The sequence below is a fragment of the Drosophila rhopaloa genome, unplaced genomic scaffold, assembly GCF_018152115.1.
Source record: "Drosophila rhopaloa isolate 14029-0021.01 unplaced genomic scaffold, ASM1815211v1 contig_150, whole genome shotgun sequence".
Lineage (NCBI taxonomy): Eukaryota > Metazoa > Arthropoda > Insecta > Diptera > Drosophilidae > Drosophila > Drosophila rhopaloa.
In genome coordinates, this window is record NW_025335029.1 from 2,419,562 (window position 1) to 2,435,366 (window position 15,805).

General features: G+C 38.0%; 2 protein-coding genes across 3 annotated transcripts; one reads left to right on the forward strand and one right to left on the reverse strand.

Moving 5' to 3' along the window:
* Positions 1-569: 569 nt before the first annotated feature.
* Positions 570-11,134, reverse strand: LOC108043682 (integral membrane protein GPR155). 2 transcript variants are annotated; one of them, XM_017122486.2, is made up of 13 exons: positions 10,488-11,134; positions 5,198-5,487; positions 4,452-4,591; positions 4,058-4,389; positions 3,832-3,997; positions 3,531-3,770; positions 3,281-3,472; positions 3,065-3,218; positions 2,731-2,799; positions 2,275-2,650; positions 1,843-2,217; positions 1,661-1,786; positions 570-1,333 (listed from the first exon to the last, which is right to left on the reverse strand). In XM_017122486.2, the coding sequence occupies exons 1-13, from the start codon at positions 10,676-10,678 to the stop codon at positions 1,132-1,134; spliced, it is 2,853 nt and encodes a 950-aa protein (XP_016977975.1). In that variant the 5' UTR covers positions 10,679-11,134; the 3' UTR covers positions 570-1,131. The 2 variants fall into 2 exon arrangements, with proteins under 2 accessions (XP_016977975.1, XP_016977974.1); XM_017122485.2 differs by having other exon boundaries at positions 2,707-2,799.
* A 597-nt stretch (positions 11,135-11,731) lies between these two features.
* Positions 11,732-13,424, forward strand: LOC108043681 (charged multivesicular body protein 5). Its single transcript, XM_044456729.1, has 5 exons — positions 11,732-11,919; positions 11,978-12,129; positions 12,497-12,662; positions 12,890-13,120; positions 13,185-13,424. The coding sequence occupies exons 1-5, from the start codon at positions 11,851-11,853 to the stop codon at positions 13,245-13,247; spliced, it is 681 nt and encodes a 226-aa protein (XP_044312664.1). The 5' UTR covers positions 11,732-11,850; the 3' UTR covers positions 13,248-13,424.
* Positions 13,425-15,805: the final 2,381 nt, after the last annotated feature.

Genomic DNA, 15,805 nt, shown 5'->3' on the forward strand with positions numbered 1-15,805 from the left:
CCTGATATCTCCCGCATTTCTTGAAGGTTAAAGCAAATGTTAACATAACTGCTGGATATTGAATATAATGGTTCTAACTATTAAAACACAATTGAATGAATGTACTTCTTGACTTGAACCACCAGTGAGTCAATTCTGTATACTAAATATTATATTAAATGGCCGCTGAACTGCTAAGATCGAAGATTATTGGCTGTCAGTGTGCCAGCGAAATTTACAATTACTTGCATTTAGCATAACAAACAAACCAGCATTCAATGGATTGATGATACTTGATCGGAGGAGAATCGAGACTTCTCTCCGGGAATGTTTATGGGAGACAGGCGCATACCAAAAAATAGCTCTCCGCATCGCCAGCAGAATATTAAATCGAAGATGGCTGGCGAACAATTAATAGAGTTGCCGGTGTCCGGAATTAAGGGGAATTGATATTTCAAACACGCAAAACGCAGATTGGGCGACGCGTGCAAGTCCAAAAGCCGATCGAAAATGTCTAAAGCCGAAGATTCGGATGGCAGACAACAAAACAACAGATATCAAAAGGCTGTGTTGAAAGAAAACAATGCAAATTAAGACTTAAATCGAATGCGACACAAATGCATGGTAAATGTTTTGTTCTTTGGGCCTCGCGGCTTGAGGTATATATGCATGTATATATATATTTATTCATGTGTGTTTACTATACTATGTATATCAAGATATATTCGTTTATAGCGTTTTATGCACAGTTTTCTCTTTAGTTGTGACACAGGATTAGTTTTAGAGTACAAAGTTATTTATAATATTTAGGAAACTTTCGTCTTCTGTTACATTCAGTATTCTATATTGCACTATTTAAAGCTCAAGCTGATAGCCCCTTTGCCACTGCCAGCTGAGTCAACTACTTAGTAATAAACATTTAAAAAATAAACTTTCGTGTGCCAAGTAAATTACTTGGACATTATAAACAATTCACTAGCTCATCCTCCCACTCGCCATCACCATTACCCACACACAATTGGCTGCATTGTATGTGCGTATTTGTTTGGCGTACAATCACAGCAGTCGAAATTACATACAAAAGATATGATAAACTAAACAGGAAATCAAACTAAATTTGGCGTAGTTGCTTCATCTTGGTTGTAGCTGCCCTTAGATGCGACTGCAGAAATTATAGAGCAGCAGTTTATCCTCGAAGTGATAAACGTTGTTGATGTGTCGCAAAACCCTGCCATCGACCAGATGCCGAGCGTAATGCACAGCCTCCATGCGGTCCTTCGACAGACCCACCTCGATAAGCCAGCTGACGAACTCGGTGCCGTAGAACACCTTGCGATACACTCGAATGCGCCACCTGTAAAAATTAAGTAAGTTCTTTAGTAAATAATAACAAAATCAGCTAGTTATACTGGTCTAATTATGAGTATTACAAATATATACAGAGACAAAGTAAAGCTGCTGAATAATTCATAAATAAATTAACTCAAAGTACTTACATAGTTTGGTTGAAATTAAAAATTATTGTCATCCAAAAAACTATTCCTATTGCTGCTTAATATTCTAAGGCAGGGTTTAAATTAGAATAGGCTTAAAAAATAAACAGTATTTATAAAGGGAACTGAACAAAACAACTTTCTACAAGATTCCCTATATATTCAATTTAAGTCTTGATTTTGCCTACCTTCTGTCCTTGGCAATATCCTTTTTGCAATTTTCCAAGTGATGATTGCGGAACTGTTCACAAATATGTTTGGTTTCGGGTCGTACGTTTGACCAGTGGGGTAGACTAACCACATTGGCTCCATACCTTTAAAGTAAATATACATTAAATAAACAAAATATGTATAATAACTTCCAACTCACCATAATTTGCGCCAAAGTTTTACAACCGGCATTAGAAGATCGCCCATGTCGGTTATGAACACGGCCAACACAATCAAACCTTGACCAAAGTTGAGAAAAGCGTCGAGGAAACTTAGTTCCAGATATATGCCCGACATTCCCTCCATCACCAGGGTCCAAATGGACACCGCCAGACCAACAAACATGGAGCACAGCAGGGTGATCAAGAGGACGGTGTGCTTCAATGTTTGGTGTTCATCAGTGTCGCTTGGGTGTTCCAGGGGCTCGAGTCCCCGCCTATTTTGATCCTCATAGCGCTCGATAATTGTCTGACAACTTTGGCGCGAGGTACTCGGTCCGCAGTTGAAGGAGCTGCTGCACATTTGATTCCGTATTCTGGATAAACATATATTCTCATTATTAGTCTACCAAAAAGTACCACTTAAAACTTACTCTTCTGTAGCAGGTGCACTCTCGATCTTGTCCACATCTTTATTGTTAACACCACTGGCGCGTTGACGTGTGCGATTCAACAGATCCTCGATGTCCACAACCACAGTGCTGGTTGTTGAGGGAGTGGTTACTGGCGCTCCTTCCGAGCAGCAAGTTCCACTGCCAGAGCCACAACCTCCTCCTCCAGCTGACCCTGGTCTACCACTGACATTACCACTCCTCCTGCTTGCCGGCAGACCCACAGCCGTTGGTATCATTTCATCATCGTCGGAAGAGGACGAATAGGATGCCGTGCGAACACTCTGCCGGATGGACGAACGATCCGTTTGACTCAGCAAATTGGTGGTGGATATTGTAGAGTGCAGATCAGATGATTCTGTAACAAGGTAAACATTAAAAGTTATTCAATTCATTGGGATTTCAGGCACCTACCCGACTCCGGATTGGATAACTCACGTGAATAGGTCATGTACTTTTCGAAGCGTTTCTTATAACGCTGATGCAGGACTAAGCATCCAACAGTGACTGAAAATTAAATTGAAAAAATAGGATATAAGTCTTAATCTTTATGAAACACGTTAATAAAATCCTTGTCAAAGATTATATCAGATTGAAAACTTTTCACGCATCATTGTATAACCTGTAAGAAATTTATCTGTGATTCAGGGTATAATAAATTTAACCGAACCTGAATCAAAGGTCTAACAGGTCATTATTAACTCTTCAAATGCATATAGAAATTTCATCATTATTTGTTAATAAATGTAGTTTATAATTATTTCTGGCATACCTATGAAGCACATTACGAGCATGAATACTGAGATGGCTGCCTGAGCATTGCCGTACTGGAAGCTGGGATTATGTTTCTCTCCCGACATCACATTCGAGTCGAAGGCAACCAAGAGCCCCGATATAACGGCCGGTACACCCCAGGCAAACACCAACTTAAGCAGAGAAATTAAAAGTTAAAGCACGAATTACTATTATAATTAACATTAATAGTTACCATATAGGGCCATAGTTTTAGCACAAAACATAAGCTCCGACACTGGAGGAAGAGCAAGGAAATGGCCAAAAAACCTGTCCACAGACGAGTGCTGTAGGTGCCAATATTGAAGAGGAAAAACTGCAGGTACAAGGGCCAACGGTGCACGTGCTCCATCTTAGACCAGAGGATTACTCCAATGCAGCACATAAGCTGTAAAGTATGCGGGTTATAAAACAAATCCAGGAGATATTCATCATTGATTTCATACCTGCGACAGCACCAGACAGAAGGTGATTCGCTGGGGCATTCGCTTGAAGCGCTTCGTCACGATCAACAGTACCAGCACAATACAACAGGCAGCCGCACCGGCCACACTGATGTCAAACGAAAAGGCATCCAGCTCATGCAGATAATCAAGTGGCTTTAGATTCGTCAGCGATATCATTTTCGCTGATATAAACATCAGCGGCGCTGAGATGAATGTGCAGAAAACCATGCTACGAGCGACCTGAACAAAGGGAATACATAATCAATGAGAAGCGGAATTGAGGGACTTTCAATCCAATTACCAATTCAACCTCCATGTTGTACTGCGTCGCAATGACGAAAGCCCCGGGGGCAGCTGGAAATGTGCCGTAGAGAAAGCCGAAAGTGCTCAGTTCGGTGGTGTCGTTAAAGTTCTGGCCAGACTGCATAATGTTAACAGTTTGCCGAATGACCAATGGTAGCACCAATCTGTGAATAAAGAATACATATGTTAAGTGATGACTAAAACATGTTTGCAGGAAAACTTACATTTTAACCAATATAAGAATACCAGGCAACAGGAATCCTGTACTCTTTCGTTCAGACCCTGTGCCACCTACAATCTTCAGACCAAGTAGGAACAAGGCTGTGGCCGAAAAGCTCTGACCAAGAACACGCAAAGTACTGGACACCATTTCAGGCAGGCCATGTGGAAACAGGAAACCGCCTGCAACTCCCAGCAAGGTCATTAGGAGCAAAGGGTTGAAGAACAGCGCAATAAGGGTGTTAAAAACCAGTATAGATCGTTCACCCAGACAACGATTCCTTTTGGCCATCTGCTCCGCGGGACAAGTTTCTGGGCAGAGTGGTGGATTACGGGTCTGAAAGGGATTAGAAGTGAGTATGTTGGGCGGGATGACGGAATTTACACTCAAATACTAACCACATCCTCTTTATTCTTGATTATCTTAGAGATCTCCATGAGCACAAGACCAACGGGATTCAGTATAGCCAATGAGATGGGAGCCATCAGATAAAGATACGAAGCATATTCCGGGTGCACATCCTTGTAAAGAGCCATAACTGCAGCGAAATTAATATGTTTAATAGATTGCCATAAAACGTATATAGTTTAAAATAAAGATCTGATTTTGAAGGAATTAATTAATCAAACCAAATTAACAAACCTATGACGAAAAATCAATCAACGAAGAGATCACACTATATATAATTATATAATGTATTAATATACAGTAAAATGGAACCAAGATGTGTTATTTATCGGTAATTTGAACGTGTTCGGCCAATTATATTACAAACTACAAAACTAAACGGCCTATCGCCTGTTCGTGTCAAGTATTAATTTTTCTTTTATTTCAAAAGCAATTGTTTTTTAGTATTTGTATGTCTAATCGATGTACTTTTGAGTTTTAAATTAAAAATTTTAAACGTTGCGTAGAATGCAAACGCTATAATTATCATGAATTTCTACAAATGACTCGTAACAAATCGTATTCGCTAAGGGCTAGCTAATAATTTGATTTAATTTTTATTTTTTTAATAGTAATTTGCATTTGGGAAGCTTAACAAAGTGTTTACACAGTTTGAAGTACTGAAAAGGACCACAATTATCTCGTAATCTACAAATGATTTCACCGATGTGGACTCTTTGTACCGACTGTAACTCACCTATGGGATAGCCGATGGCAAAGTCATTGCTCTGGGTGCAGAAAATGGCCATCAATCCGCCGCGGGCGTAATTCAGGGGCCTGGCGACCAGCAGCGAGATGATCAGCACGGCGAAGAAGACCACCGCCTTTGAGACGAGCATGGCCAGCAGGAAGCTCCAGTTCACGGCGTTCCAGTTGAGCTCCACCAAAGAGAGGAAGATCAGGGATGGCAGGGCGAAGGTGCCCACGAAGGTGCCCAGACCCTTGGTTTCCGCATTGCTGATGATCTTGAAGCGTCCGGCAATGTAACTGCAACAGGGAGTGAGTAAAAGGAGAACATTACATTACACCAGTAATCAGGTTGTAAAGGCGTGTCTGGCCACGCCCCCTCTGACCAGAAGGTGCTTATTTTTAATGCTAATAACCCAGCCAGCCGGAAAGGCGGAAACTCTTAATCAATATGTTCAAGTGTACTACATGCATATAAACAAGAAAGGAAAGCTAACTTCGGGCGGAGCCGAAGTTGATATACCCTTGCAGAATACTCTGTAAATTATATTCTCCAAAATTATTCATATGATGCATTCTTAATACTCATAAAAAATCCGAACTTCCTAACTTTAACAACAACAAAGTTATGGCATTTCCAATCGTTCAGTTATATGGCAGCTATAGGATATAGTCGGCCGATCCTTATGAAATTTGATAGGTCGGATTGATTGGCCAAAAATAAAATCCATAGAAAATCCCAACTTCCTAACTTAACAAACACCAAAGTTATGGCATTTCCGATCAATCAGTTATATGGCAGCTATAGGATATAGTCGGCCGATCCTTATGAAATTTGGTGGGTCGGATTGATTGGCCAAATATAAAACCCATAGAAAATCCCAACTTTCTAACTTTACAAACACCAAAGTTATGGCATTTCCGATCAATCAGTTATATGGCAGCTCTAGGATATAGTCGGCCGATCCTTATGAAATTTGGTAGGTCGGATTGATTGGCCAAATATAAAACCCATAGAAAATCCCAACTTTCTAACTTTACAAACACCAAAGTTATGGCATTTCCGATCAATCAGTTATATGGCAGCTATAGGATATAGTCGGCCGATCCTTATGAAATTTGGTAGGTCGGATTGATTGGCCAAATATAAAACCCATAGAAAATCCCAACTTCCTAACTTTACAAACACGAAAGTTATGGCATTTCCGATCAATCAGTTATATGGCAGCTATAGGATATAGTCGGCCGATCCCGGCCGTTCCGACTTATATACTGCGTGCAAAGGAAAGAAGGGTGTGTGCAAAGTTTCAATCCGATAGCTTTAAAACTGAGAGACTAGTTTGCGTAGAAACAGACAGACGGACAGACGGACAGACGGACAGACGGACATGGCTATATCAACTCAGGAGGTGATCCTGATCAAGAATATATATACTTTATAGGGTCGGAGATGTCTCCTTCACTGCGTTGCACACTTTTGACCAAAATTATAATACCCTCTGCAAGGGTATAAAAACAATCACCAGAGCCACACGTGATCCCCTCGTAAACCAGTTTTATTTCGGTCTGTCTCTTGGCTAACAAAGATTTGTAAACGTTTTTATTTTTGTGCGAGTATTTGTATTTCTGTCACACTCGTTGAGACAAATTAATCTGGTAATTCGGAGTAGGGAGTATTTCCCCCAGCTTTATTCGTACTAGTTAAGCGACCTTTCCTTATGACTCAGTACGGTTAAATGCAATTCCGCTGGATTTATACAGATGTTGTGGATTTTACTTGGGAAGTACCTAGTAAATTTCTTATCTCCGGAAGATGTGCGAGACACATATTGGCACAGCTTAGCTTCTGGTTTTGTGAACCCCGTGTCTCATAGATGTTGGCGAGAATGATTTTTCCCAGGAATTCGAAACACTTTTAAACAATATCTATGTTTGTTTAGTGCGAGTGTAGTCTTGAAGAAGTTACACGATATGTCTGATAAGAAAGTGTGACTATTCGAATGCTGAAAAGTCAGAAGATAGACATATGAATACCCTAATGATTATAAAAATTAGTAATTCAACTTATGTTTGATAATGTAATTACAAACTTTTATTTCAATATGTCTTTGGATCTCAAAAACACATGTTTTAACAGGTGCTTTAAGAAAATTTAAAAACAAAATGCTAACTTAAACAGAATAACGTCAACCATTTTTTCCTTATTTACCATACCCAATTATCCGTTGAGCAAAACAAGTGTTCTAGAAAGTCAGTCAAGAGGAACAAAACCGAAATTAGTCACTCTAGCAAGAAAAGAAGTAAAACCTCAAATTGGAAACTGTTAGGATCGGCACGGAAATATTCACCTTACGTGTCCAAACAAAGTATAAGTGCATTAAATTACATTGCAAAGTAACTCTCGCTCAGAATCGCAAGAAAAAGCTGTCTAAAGTGTCTAGATTAGAACGGTTTACATATACTATTCATGAGATCAAGGCATCTATTATACTCGAACTGCAGCTATAACTCAAATCATAACAAACGGTGCTGTTTATACCCCCGTAATTACTGGTAGCGCTTATCAGGTTATTCCCACACTATACAACAGGCAAATGTTCTATAGCAAGTCGATCAAATTCTCACAGTCAACGCAAACAAGAGAGATTCATCAAATAAATGATTAAATATAATTTCAATCTGATAACAGTCGTAAAACAAAAATTAATTGCATTACGAGCACCATTTAAAACTGAAAATGATGTGTATTATTCGGTTACCCTATAATTATAGAGTGCAAAAGGTTGTATACCACTTTACGGGAGATATTTGTAAAGGCACCAATTAAAAGGTTGATAGGAAGATTTATTGATTTTTAATTACTGCAAAATTTAGAGTTAAAGTAAAATTGTGAGCTAATTAATATTGACTTAATTGAACTCAAATAACATAATATTTTTAAACTTGAACCAGTTCTATTAGCAATCGATTTATTATGGATAAAAAAGAAATATTAATATAAAATTTATTTTCTAGCTGAAAAGACTTGTCAATTAAATTGTTAATCGGTGGAAGATAGATAACGTTATAACTATTTGACTATTTTTTAAAAACTATTTCATGATGAATTTAAATAAAATTAAATAAATAAATGGAATGGAAAATAAATTGATAGGAATTACATTTATCAACAGACAAGAAATGGACTGAATATAGGGTATTTTCACAGCTGAGAGTCCGATTCTACTAGTAAATTCTAAAGTCAGATGCCAACGAACGCGGCGAGAGAACTGTTAAGTAATGTATAAGCGAACCCGTAATCGAGTTTGTATAGGCGATATCTGTAATTGTTTGATTGAACAGTTGGAGGAGGTGCATCTGCCAGTTGGTCTTTGTCTGGGCATGCATATCGCCAGTAATTGGCAGTGATCGGTAGACAAATCGGTAATTGCGGTTACATAATCCATAATAGTGCTGTGCAAATATTGCCACAGGTGAAGTGGCTTGATATTGTTTACAGCTTTAGTGCTAAACACTGTATTGCAAGGTCATTTTTGTAATTGTCTTACTCACTTTTTACGTTTTTCTCGCACTCTCTAAACGTTTTACTTTCGATTATTGCCCACTGGCAATTAAGTTTCGGCTCAGATGCATATATAAAGATTGATATGGGACGTACACAATTTACATATGCCGCTCCCTATTGTTATTGAGCAATTTTTTGTATGTCAAATTTAATAGAGGCTTCACGGCAATTTCCCAGGAAAAGTGCCACGAGCGGCGGGAATGAATTAGTTCAAATTTAGAAAATCGTTTTGAATTATAATTGCTATTAAAGTGGTGGGTAAACATTGGGAAACAATGTAGCTAACGGAAACAAAGAAATTCCCCATTAAATAGTCGGAACAAAAGGTTTAAAAAGTTCGGATTTTTTAGGTGACTGATCAATCAATATCAGTTACCGACTTGCAATGACTAATCGGAAATTTTGTAATTTTGTAACCCTTTTACAAACGCTAACAAATTAAGCATAACATTTTTTCGCAATACATCCGCAATTATACAAAGAACTGCTGTTAATTTAAATAAAAGTCGAAACAAAAAGTAAGGTGAAGCTTACGAAAGGTTAATTTAATGTCTTATATTTAATAAGGAAATGGTCACATTTTAATATATAATATAATATATATATAAAATAATAATGAATAAATCCAAATCCCTATATTGTTAATTTCCAAATTTTTAGCAAATTGTTTTTGCAGACACGCCAAATTTAACCCAAATAAACCTAAATTGTATTTCTAAAAATAATAATAAATTAATTTTACTGATTAAAGATAATTTGCTGGGTTTGTTTGAAAAAGCAAACGATTCAATTTGGAGTACGCACAGACAGTGAGACAGCAGTTTACCGAAGATAATAAAAACCGAGTGTCAATTGATAAGTGGGGGAAAACAAATCAGAGAAATTGAATCCAGACGGTGTACGACATAAGTGGCGATCAGTGTACGAGCAAGTGCACAGATAACTTTCTTTTGCCGCACGTACCCACTAATCTTTACGATAACATGGACTATGTCTGAGATGGGACCTTGCGTGGGATGGGGCAAGTCATAGTGTAATTTTTGTTACTCAATTACCTGTTGACATTACCCTAATGGAGTTACAAAAGTTCTAACTACAAAAACATGTGTAAATATACATATTTACTGAAAATTTCTTTTGAATTTGTCAATTTCTAACTAGAGTTTTTTTTTAATTTAAGCAGGTACCCTTTGTTAGTGGGCTAGGGAAATGAATAAAAGTTATCATTTTGTCTAGTTAGATATTTTAATATTGGCCATATCAATTTATGACTCTGTTAAACCATCTAATAATGAGCAATATATAATATATCGGGGCTTAAGGACCCTTAGACATTAGTACCAAATTAAATTATATTGGCTTTCTGTTCTATCCATTTTCTGTAAATAAAATGTAACCTATTTACTTAATTATCTTCCTAAAATTCGTATAAATCTCAATTTAAAGTGCAAAGTACCGTACAAACAGCAAGAAAATAGCTTTTGTTTAAACATAGTTATATGTTGTCCACACAGTGAGGTTAGTAATCAAAAGTGTACATAAAACTCCACCTAATAAAGTAAATAATTTCCACTTAGGGTGGTTAGCCTGTACCTGAATCGAACAAAAGCGCACATTGGACGTTAGGGGTGAAGGCCAGCATGGTATGTGGGGTAAAATCGATGGGTAATCTTATCGGGGAGGATGCGTAGGCTAACTATCTGGATACCAAGTGCTATCTATCCTATGTACTAACCCGCAAATGATGATGCCAAAGCACTGAACCAATGCCGGATAAAAGTTGTTCATGGAGACGCCTCCATCGTCGGCACGCGGTGTAGTAGTTATATTGGCCAAAGATGAGGCCATGGTCGATGCGATGACCCTGACATTAGCCTCTGTGCTCGCAGCGATTCGCTCCCTTGCATAGTACATGGAGCTATCCATTTGGGGATTACTTTGGAGTGGATTTCAGAGTGGGCGGTTACAGTTAGTGGGCGACTTTGCACGTCATAACGGAAAAAGCAGGGTGCTCCGCCAGCCAAACAGCTGATGAGCTGTGACGTCAATGGGCCAATAGCGTATTTATTGAATTTTCGCCTTTTGTTCTCTTGCAAATCTTTTACTCTATTATTTAACTGACTTATTTACGCAGTTTTGTTTGCTCGAATCTTGCCAATTTTCGTTGTTGTTGGTTATATTTAGCACTCTTTTGAATCGTTCATAAATGGTAGAAAATCAAAATGCCCGACAGGCTGATTTCACTTTCATCTTTTCAAGCGATGCATTCCTGATTTTTGTAGCCGCGGCACTTGCTTTTGGGAATTAGTTAAATGGTTTAATTAGCGGAAATTAGATTAGTTAAGAGCTAAAAAGCGCCCGCCGATGCGTTTTGTTTTTAATTTGCAACGCGAATGGTGGGACCGTGACGCGGTCGTTTTAATATACCTGCTAGCGAAGGAAAATGTACTAAAAAAACCTTGTATATACCAAAAATACCAGTGCAGACTGAAAACCGTTAAGGATTTAATTTAAAACACTGCACACTTTAATTCTACAAATATTATAAATCAATAAAGCAAACAACTTACATTGAGAAGCGTTTTTAGAACATAAAACGTGACGACAATGGTCGAGCTATTTAGAAACGCAATTTTATATGTTAATAGCAACAATAAAGTGATTTGATAAAGTAGACCAGGATTTCATTTGATTAAATTATTTAAAATTCATTATTAATTATCTTACCTATTCAAAACTTCACACAATCCTGATATGTTTAAATATTAAAAGCTACTCTTTGCTTTAAAAAATTAATTGTCAAACAAACCGAACTTCACTAAATTAATATTATTATTTATTATTAGTAAACTTCTTTGAGGTTTGATGACTGTATTCAAATAACAAATTAAAGAATCTTAAAGAACAGTGTGACCGCAATAAGATCAAACAGTGCTGCCTAATGCTTGAGAGATGGGCATCACTGGCTAAGAACAGCTGATTGGTCTCTGAAAAAGAAGAAGAAAATTAGTCATCAAACAAAAATTGTAAAACGAAATTAGCAGGAAATCCCGTAAATTCTCGTTCATATTTGCAATTTAAGGAAAAAACATATTAAAATGAATCGCCTTTTTGGTCGTGGCAAGCCCAAGGAACCGGGTCCAAGTCTAAACGATTGTATATCCGGTGTAAGTAGAAAAAACATGTGAAAAACTAAGCAAATAAAGTTTTCATTATACCTTATAGGTTGATGCCCGTGCCACAAATATTGAGGAAAAGATCAGCAAACTAGAAGCCGAACTGCGCAAATATCGCGAACAAATGTCCAAGATGCGCGAAGGTCCTGCCAAGAATTCCGTAAAACAAAAGGCACTCCGGGTGCTCAAACAAAAGAAAGCGTAGGTTCAAGACCCCACCCTCTGGTTTCATATTGATTCGCTGCCATGATTTCCTTTTTATACTCTCTTATACCATCTGAATTTCACTTGGATATTTTATTTTATTAACTTTATCGAAAATACTAGTATACCATTTTTTAAATCAATTTTATTTTAATTCTGATTTGTTTATCAAATATTTCTAACTAGATTCAATATTCCCTCCTACAGCACTTGTATAAATCGATGTTTACCTCACAAGCCTTTTATTTGTACTATCACAACTTAGTTATTATCACCTTGATCAAGTTAATATACCCTCCTCCAATTTGTCTTTTAACCCATCGATTTATAAACCACTTCTTAACTTGATTTGCATACCCTATAGCTACGAACAGCAGGCGGAATCTCTGCGCAACCAGTCGTTTAACATGGAACAGGCCAACTATGCGGCGCAATCCTTGAAGGACACTCAGGCTACCGTGGCGGCCATGAAGGACGGAGTGAAGCAAATGAAGACCGAGTACAAGAAGATCAACATCGACCAAATCGAGGTGAGCCCAGTTTCTATATGTCACATAATAAGTGAGTTTTTGTTCTAAATCAATAGTAATACATGAAGTAGTTCTTTGACTAAAATCTAAAAACACAAAACAATTCAAAAATAATTGGTAACGGTACTTGTTAAATTTTGTCTTTAATAACAAATTATATTATTCATTGAAAAGGTATACCAACATGCAACTAGAATATTAATTTAAATATTTTCATTTATTTAAAGGACATCCAAGACGACATGGCTGACATGTTTGAGCAGGCAGACGAGGTGCAGGAGGCACTGGGTCGCACCTACGGCATGCCCGAGGTGGATGACGATGACCTGCAGGCTGAGTTGGATGCCCTGGGCGACGAGATTGCTCTAGACGACGACACCAGCTATTTGGATGATGTGGTCAAGGCTCCGGAGGCTCCGAGTCGAGAGCCAGGAGCAGATAGCATTGTGCCTGGAAAGGTAAATACTTGTGTATAAGGGTAGTATAACTAGACCATTTAATCTATTTTTGAATCGCTTACAGAGCACAATTGAAACGGATGAATTCGGCTTGCCCAAGATCCCTACTTCGCTGAAGACCACATAGGCAAAAAGCTGACAGTTCTCAGGTTTCCACAATGCATCCTTTGTTGAACTTTTGGCACGCTTTGTATATTTTATGTGTAAGGGAGCCGTCAAAGATTTCCTCTCAAACCTCACTTTTGTACCCATTTGTTTTTTTCAATAAATAGCCGGCTAAAAAATCACGCCACATTAAGCTACAGTCGAACTTTGTTAATATAAACTAGGAGTTGTCATAAAATGGAGTTACTGGTACATTTTTAGTTACATTTTAAATTGTTAACTAGAATATGGGATGCCATTAAGCCTGGGTCTTGCATTATTTTTCTTATTCTCCTTATTTTGACTCTTGTTTGAAGACGATTAATAAATTCACAATGTTAAAATAGAAGCAAATATTCGATAAAATGACATACGTATCGTATGAGTAATTTTTTTGATAACTTTGAAATCGAAACATTTGTAGTCTTTCGAATAAGTCCACCATTTAAAATGGTGAAACAAGTTTTTTTGTTTATATTCTTACAATAGTTTTATGATATTTTTTGAGTGTTTAATTTTCATTACAGGTAAATTTTTAAATTCAAAAATGTTATTGAAAAAACTCATAATTGTTGTGGTTACAAAAAGTATGCTAAAACTAGACGTACAGAGGAAGCACTGTAGTTCCTTTGATCGCTCTCTTTGGCTCTTCTGCACTGCAGTTGCTCTCTTAGCCTCGCTCTCACCCACACTCGCGCGTGAGTAGGCTCTCTTTGCTTGTTAGGCGAAGGTAACTGGGAGCTTTGAAGTTCAGAGCGTGAACTTGAGCGGCGCGCGTGTTTCTCTGCCGTTGCGAAGTGAGCGAGTGTGAGTGCGTGTGCGGTGTGCGGTGAGCTGGTGTGGGTGAGCGGGTCTCAGTGCAGTGCCTGTGTGCTGTGCAAAAATAAAGCGTTCGCCGTTTAGTCATAGCATAGAGTAAGAAACTATATAGAGGTTTCATTTGCTCTGCCCGTCGATTTCTCGACGCCGGCCCGACGCCCGTGTTTGAACGGTGTGGTGAAAATATCAGCTGTTCAAACTTGTGCGAGGGACCAGGAATAGGATGCAACCGCCGTAAGAGCTGCGTGCGATTGAAGAGTACAGCAAGTAGGGGTTGAATTCAAAAAATTTGGCGGGCCTCGGTTATATTTTGATAGATTTATGATATTTTAGTACTTTTAAAGAACGCAATCAACACTTTAAAGAACCCAAATAACACTTAGCAACGTTGTTTCATAAATAAAATGCAAAAAATGTGTTTATATATGGCTAAATTTGTAGAAATATTTTATTTTTGGGAAAATATAGCCCAGGGGTTGCATATAAATCGATGGTAATTCGGAATCCTTATTAATTCTTATTCTTTTAATGATTTCTCTGCAGAACATCAGTTTGTTTACTTTCAATGCATTCACCACACTTCGAACCGCCATAGAGTAAGAAACTATATAGAGGTTTCATTTGCTCTGCCCGTCGATTTCTCGACGCCGGCCCGACGCCCGTGTTTGAACGGTGTGGTGAAAATATCAGCTGTTCAAACTTGTGCGAGGGACCAGGAATAGGATGCAACCGCCGTAAGAGCTGCGTGCGATTGAAGAGTACAGCAAGTAGGGGTTGAATTCAAAAAAATTTGGCGGGCCTCGGTTATATTTTGATAGATTTATGATATTTTAGTACTTTTAAAGAACGCAATCAACACTTTAAAGAACCCAAATAACACTTAGCAACGTTGTTTCATAAATAAAATGCAAAAAATGTGTTTATATATGGCTAAATTTGTAGAAATATTTTATTTTTGGGAAAATATAGCCCAGGGGTTGCATATAAATCGATGGTAATTCGGAATCCTTATTAATTCTTATTCTTTTAATGATTTCTCTGCAGAACATCAGTTTGTTTACTTTCAATGCATTCACCACACTTCGAACCGCCATAGAGTAAGAAACTATATAGAGGTTTCATTTGCTCTGCCCGTCGATTTCTCGACGCCGGCCCGACGCCCGTGTTTGAACGGTGTGGTGAAAATATCAGCTGTTCAAACTTGTGCGAGGGACCAGGAATAGGATGCAACCGCCGTAAGAGCTGCGTGCGATTGAAGAGTACAGCAAGTAGGGGTTGAATTCAAAAAATTTGGCGGGCCTCGGTTATATTTTGATAGATTTATGATATTTTAGTACTTTTAAAGAACGCAATCAACACTTTAAAGAACCCAAATAACACTTAGCAACGTTGTTTCATAAATAAAATGCAAAAAATGTGTTTATATATGGCTAAATTTGTAGAAATATTTTATTTTTGGGAAAATATAGCCCAGGGGTTGCATATAAATCGATGGTAATTCGGAATCCTTATTAATTCTTATTCTTTTAATGATTTCTCTGCAGAACATCAGTTTGTTTACTTTCAATGCATTCACCACACTTCGAACCGCCATAGAGTAAGAAACTATATAGAGGTTTCATTTGCTCTGCCCGTCGATTTCTCGACGCCGGCCCGACGCCCGTGTTTGAACGGTGTGGTGAAAATATCAGCTGTTCAAACTTGTGCGAGGGACCAGGAATA

Coding starts and splice junctions, on each gene's coding strand:
- LOC108043682 (XM_017122485.2), bottom strand. CDS start 10,678: ATGGATAGCTCCATGTACTATGCAAGGGAGCGAATCGCTGCGAGCACA. Junction 4,592..5,197: donor TGCCATCGGCTATCCCATAG/GTGAGTTACAGT, acceptor ATTTCGCTGCAG/TTATGGCTCTTTACAAGGAT. Junction 2,800..3,064: donor GCTCGTAATGTGCTTCATAG/GTATGCCAGAAA, acceptor TTTAATTTTCAG/TCACTGTTGGATGCTTAGTC.
- LOC108043681 (XM_044456729.1), top strand. CDS start 11,851: ATGAATCGCCTTTTTGGTCGTGGCAAGCCCAAGGAACCGGGTCCAAGT. Junction 12,130..12,496: donor GTGCTCAAACAAAAGAAAGC/GTAGGTTCAAGA, acceptor CATACCCTATAG/CTACGAACAGCAGGCGGAAT. Junction 12,663..12,889: donor TCAACATCGACCAAATCGAG/GTGAGCCCAGTT, acceptor ATTTATTTAAAG/GACATCCAAGACGACATGGC.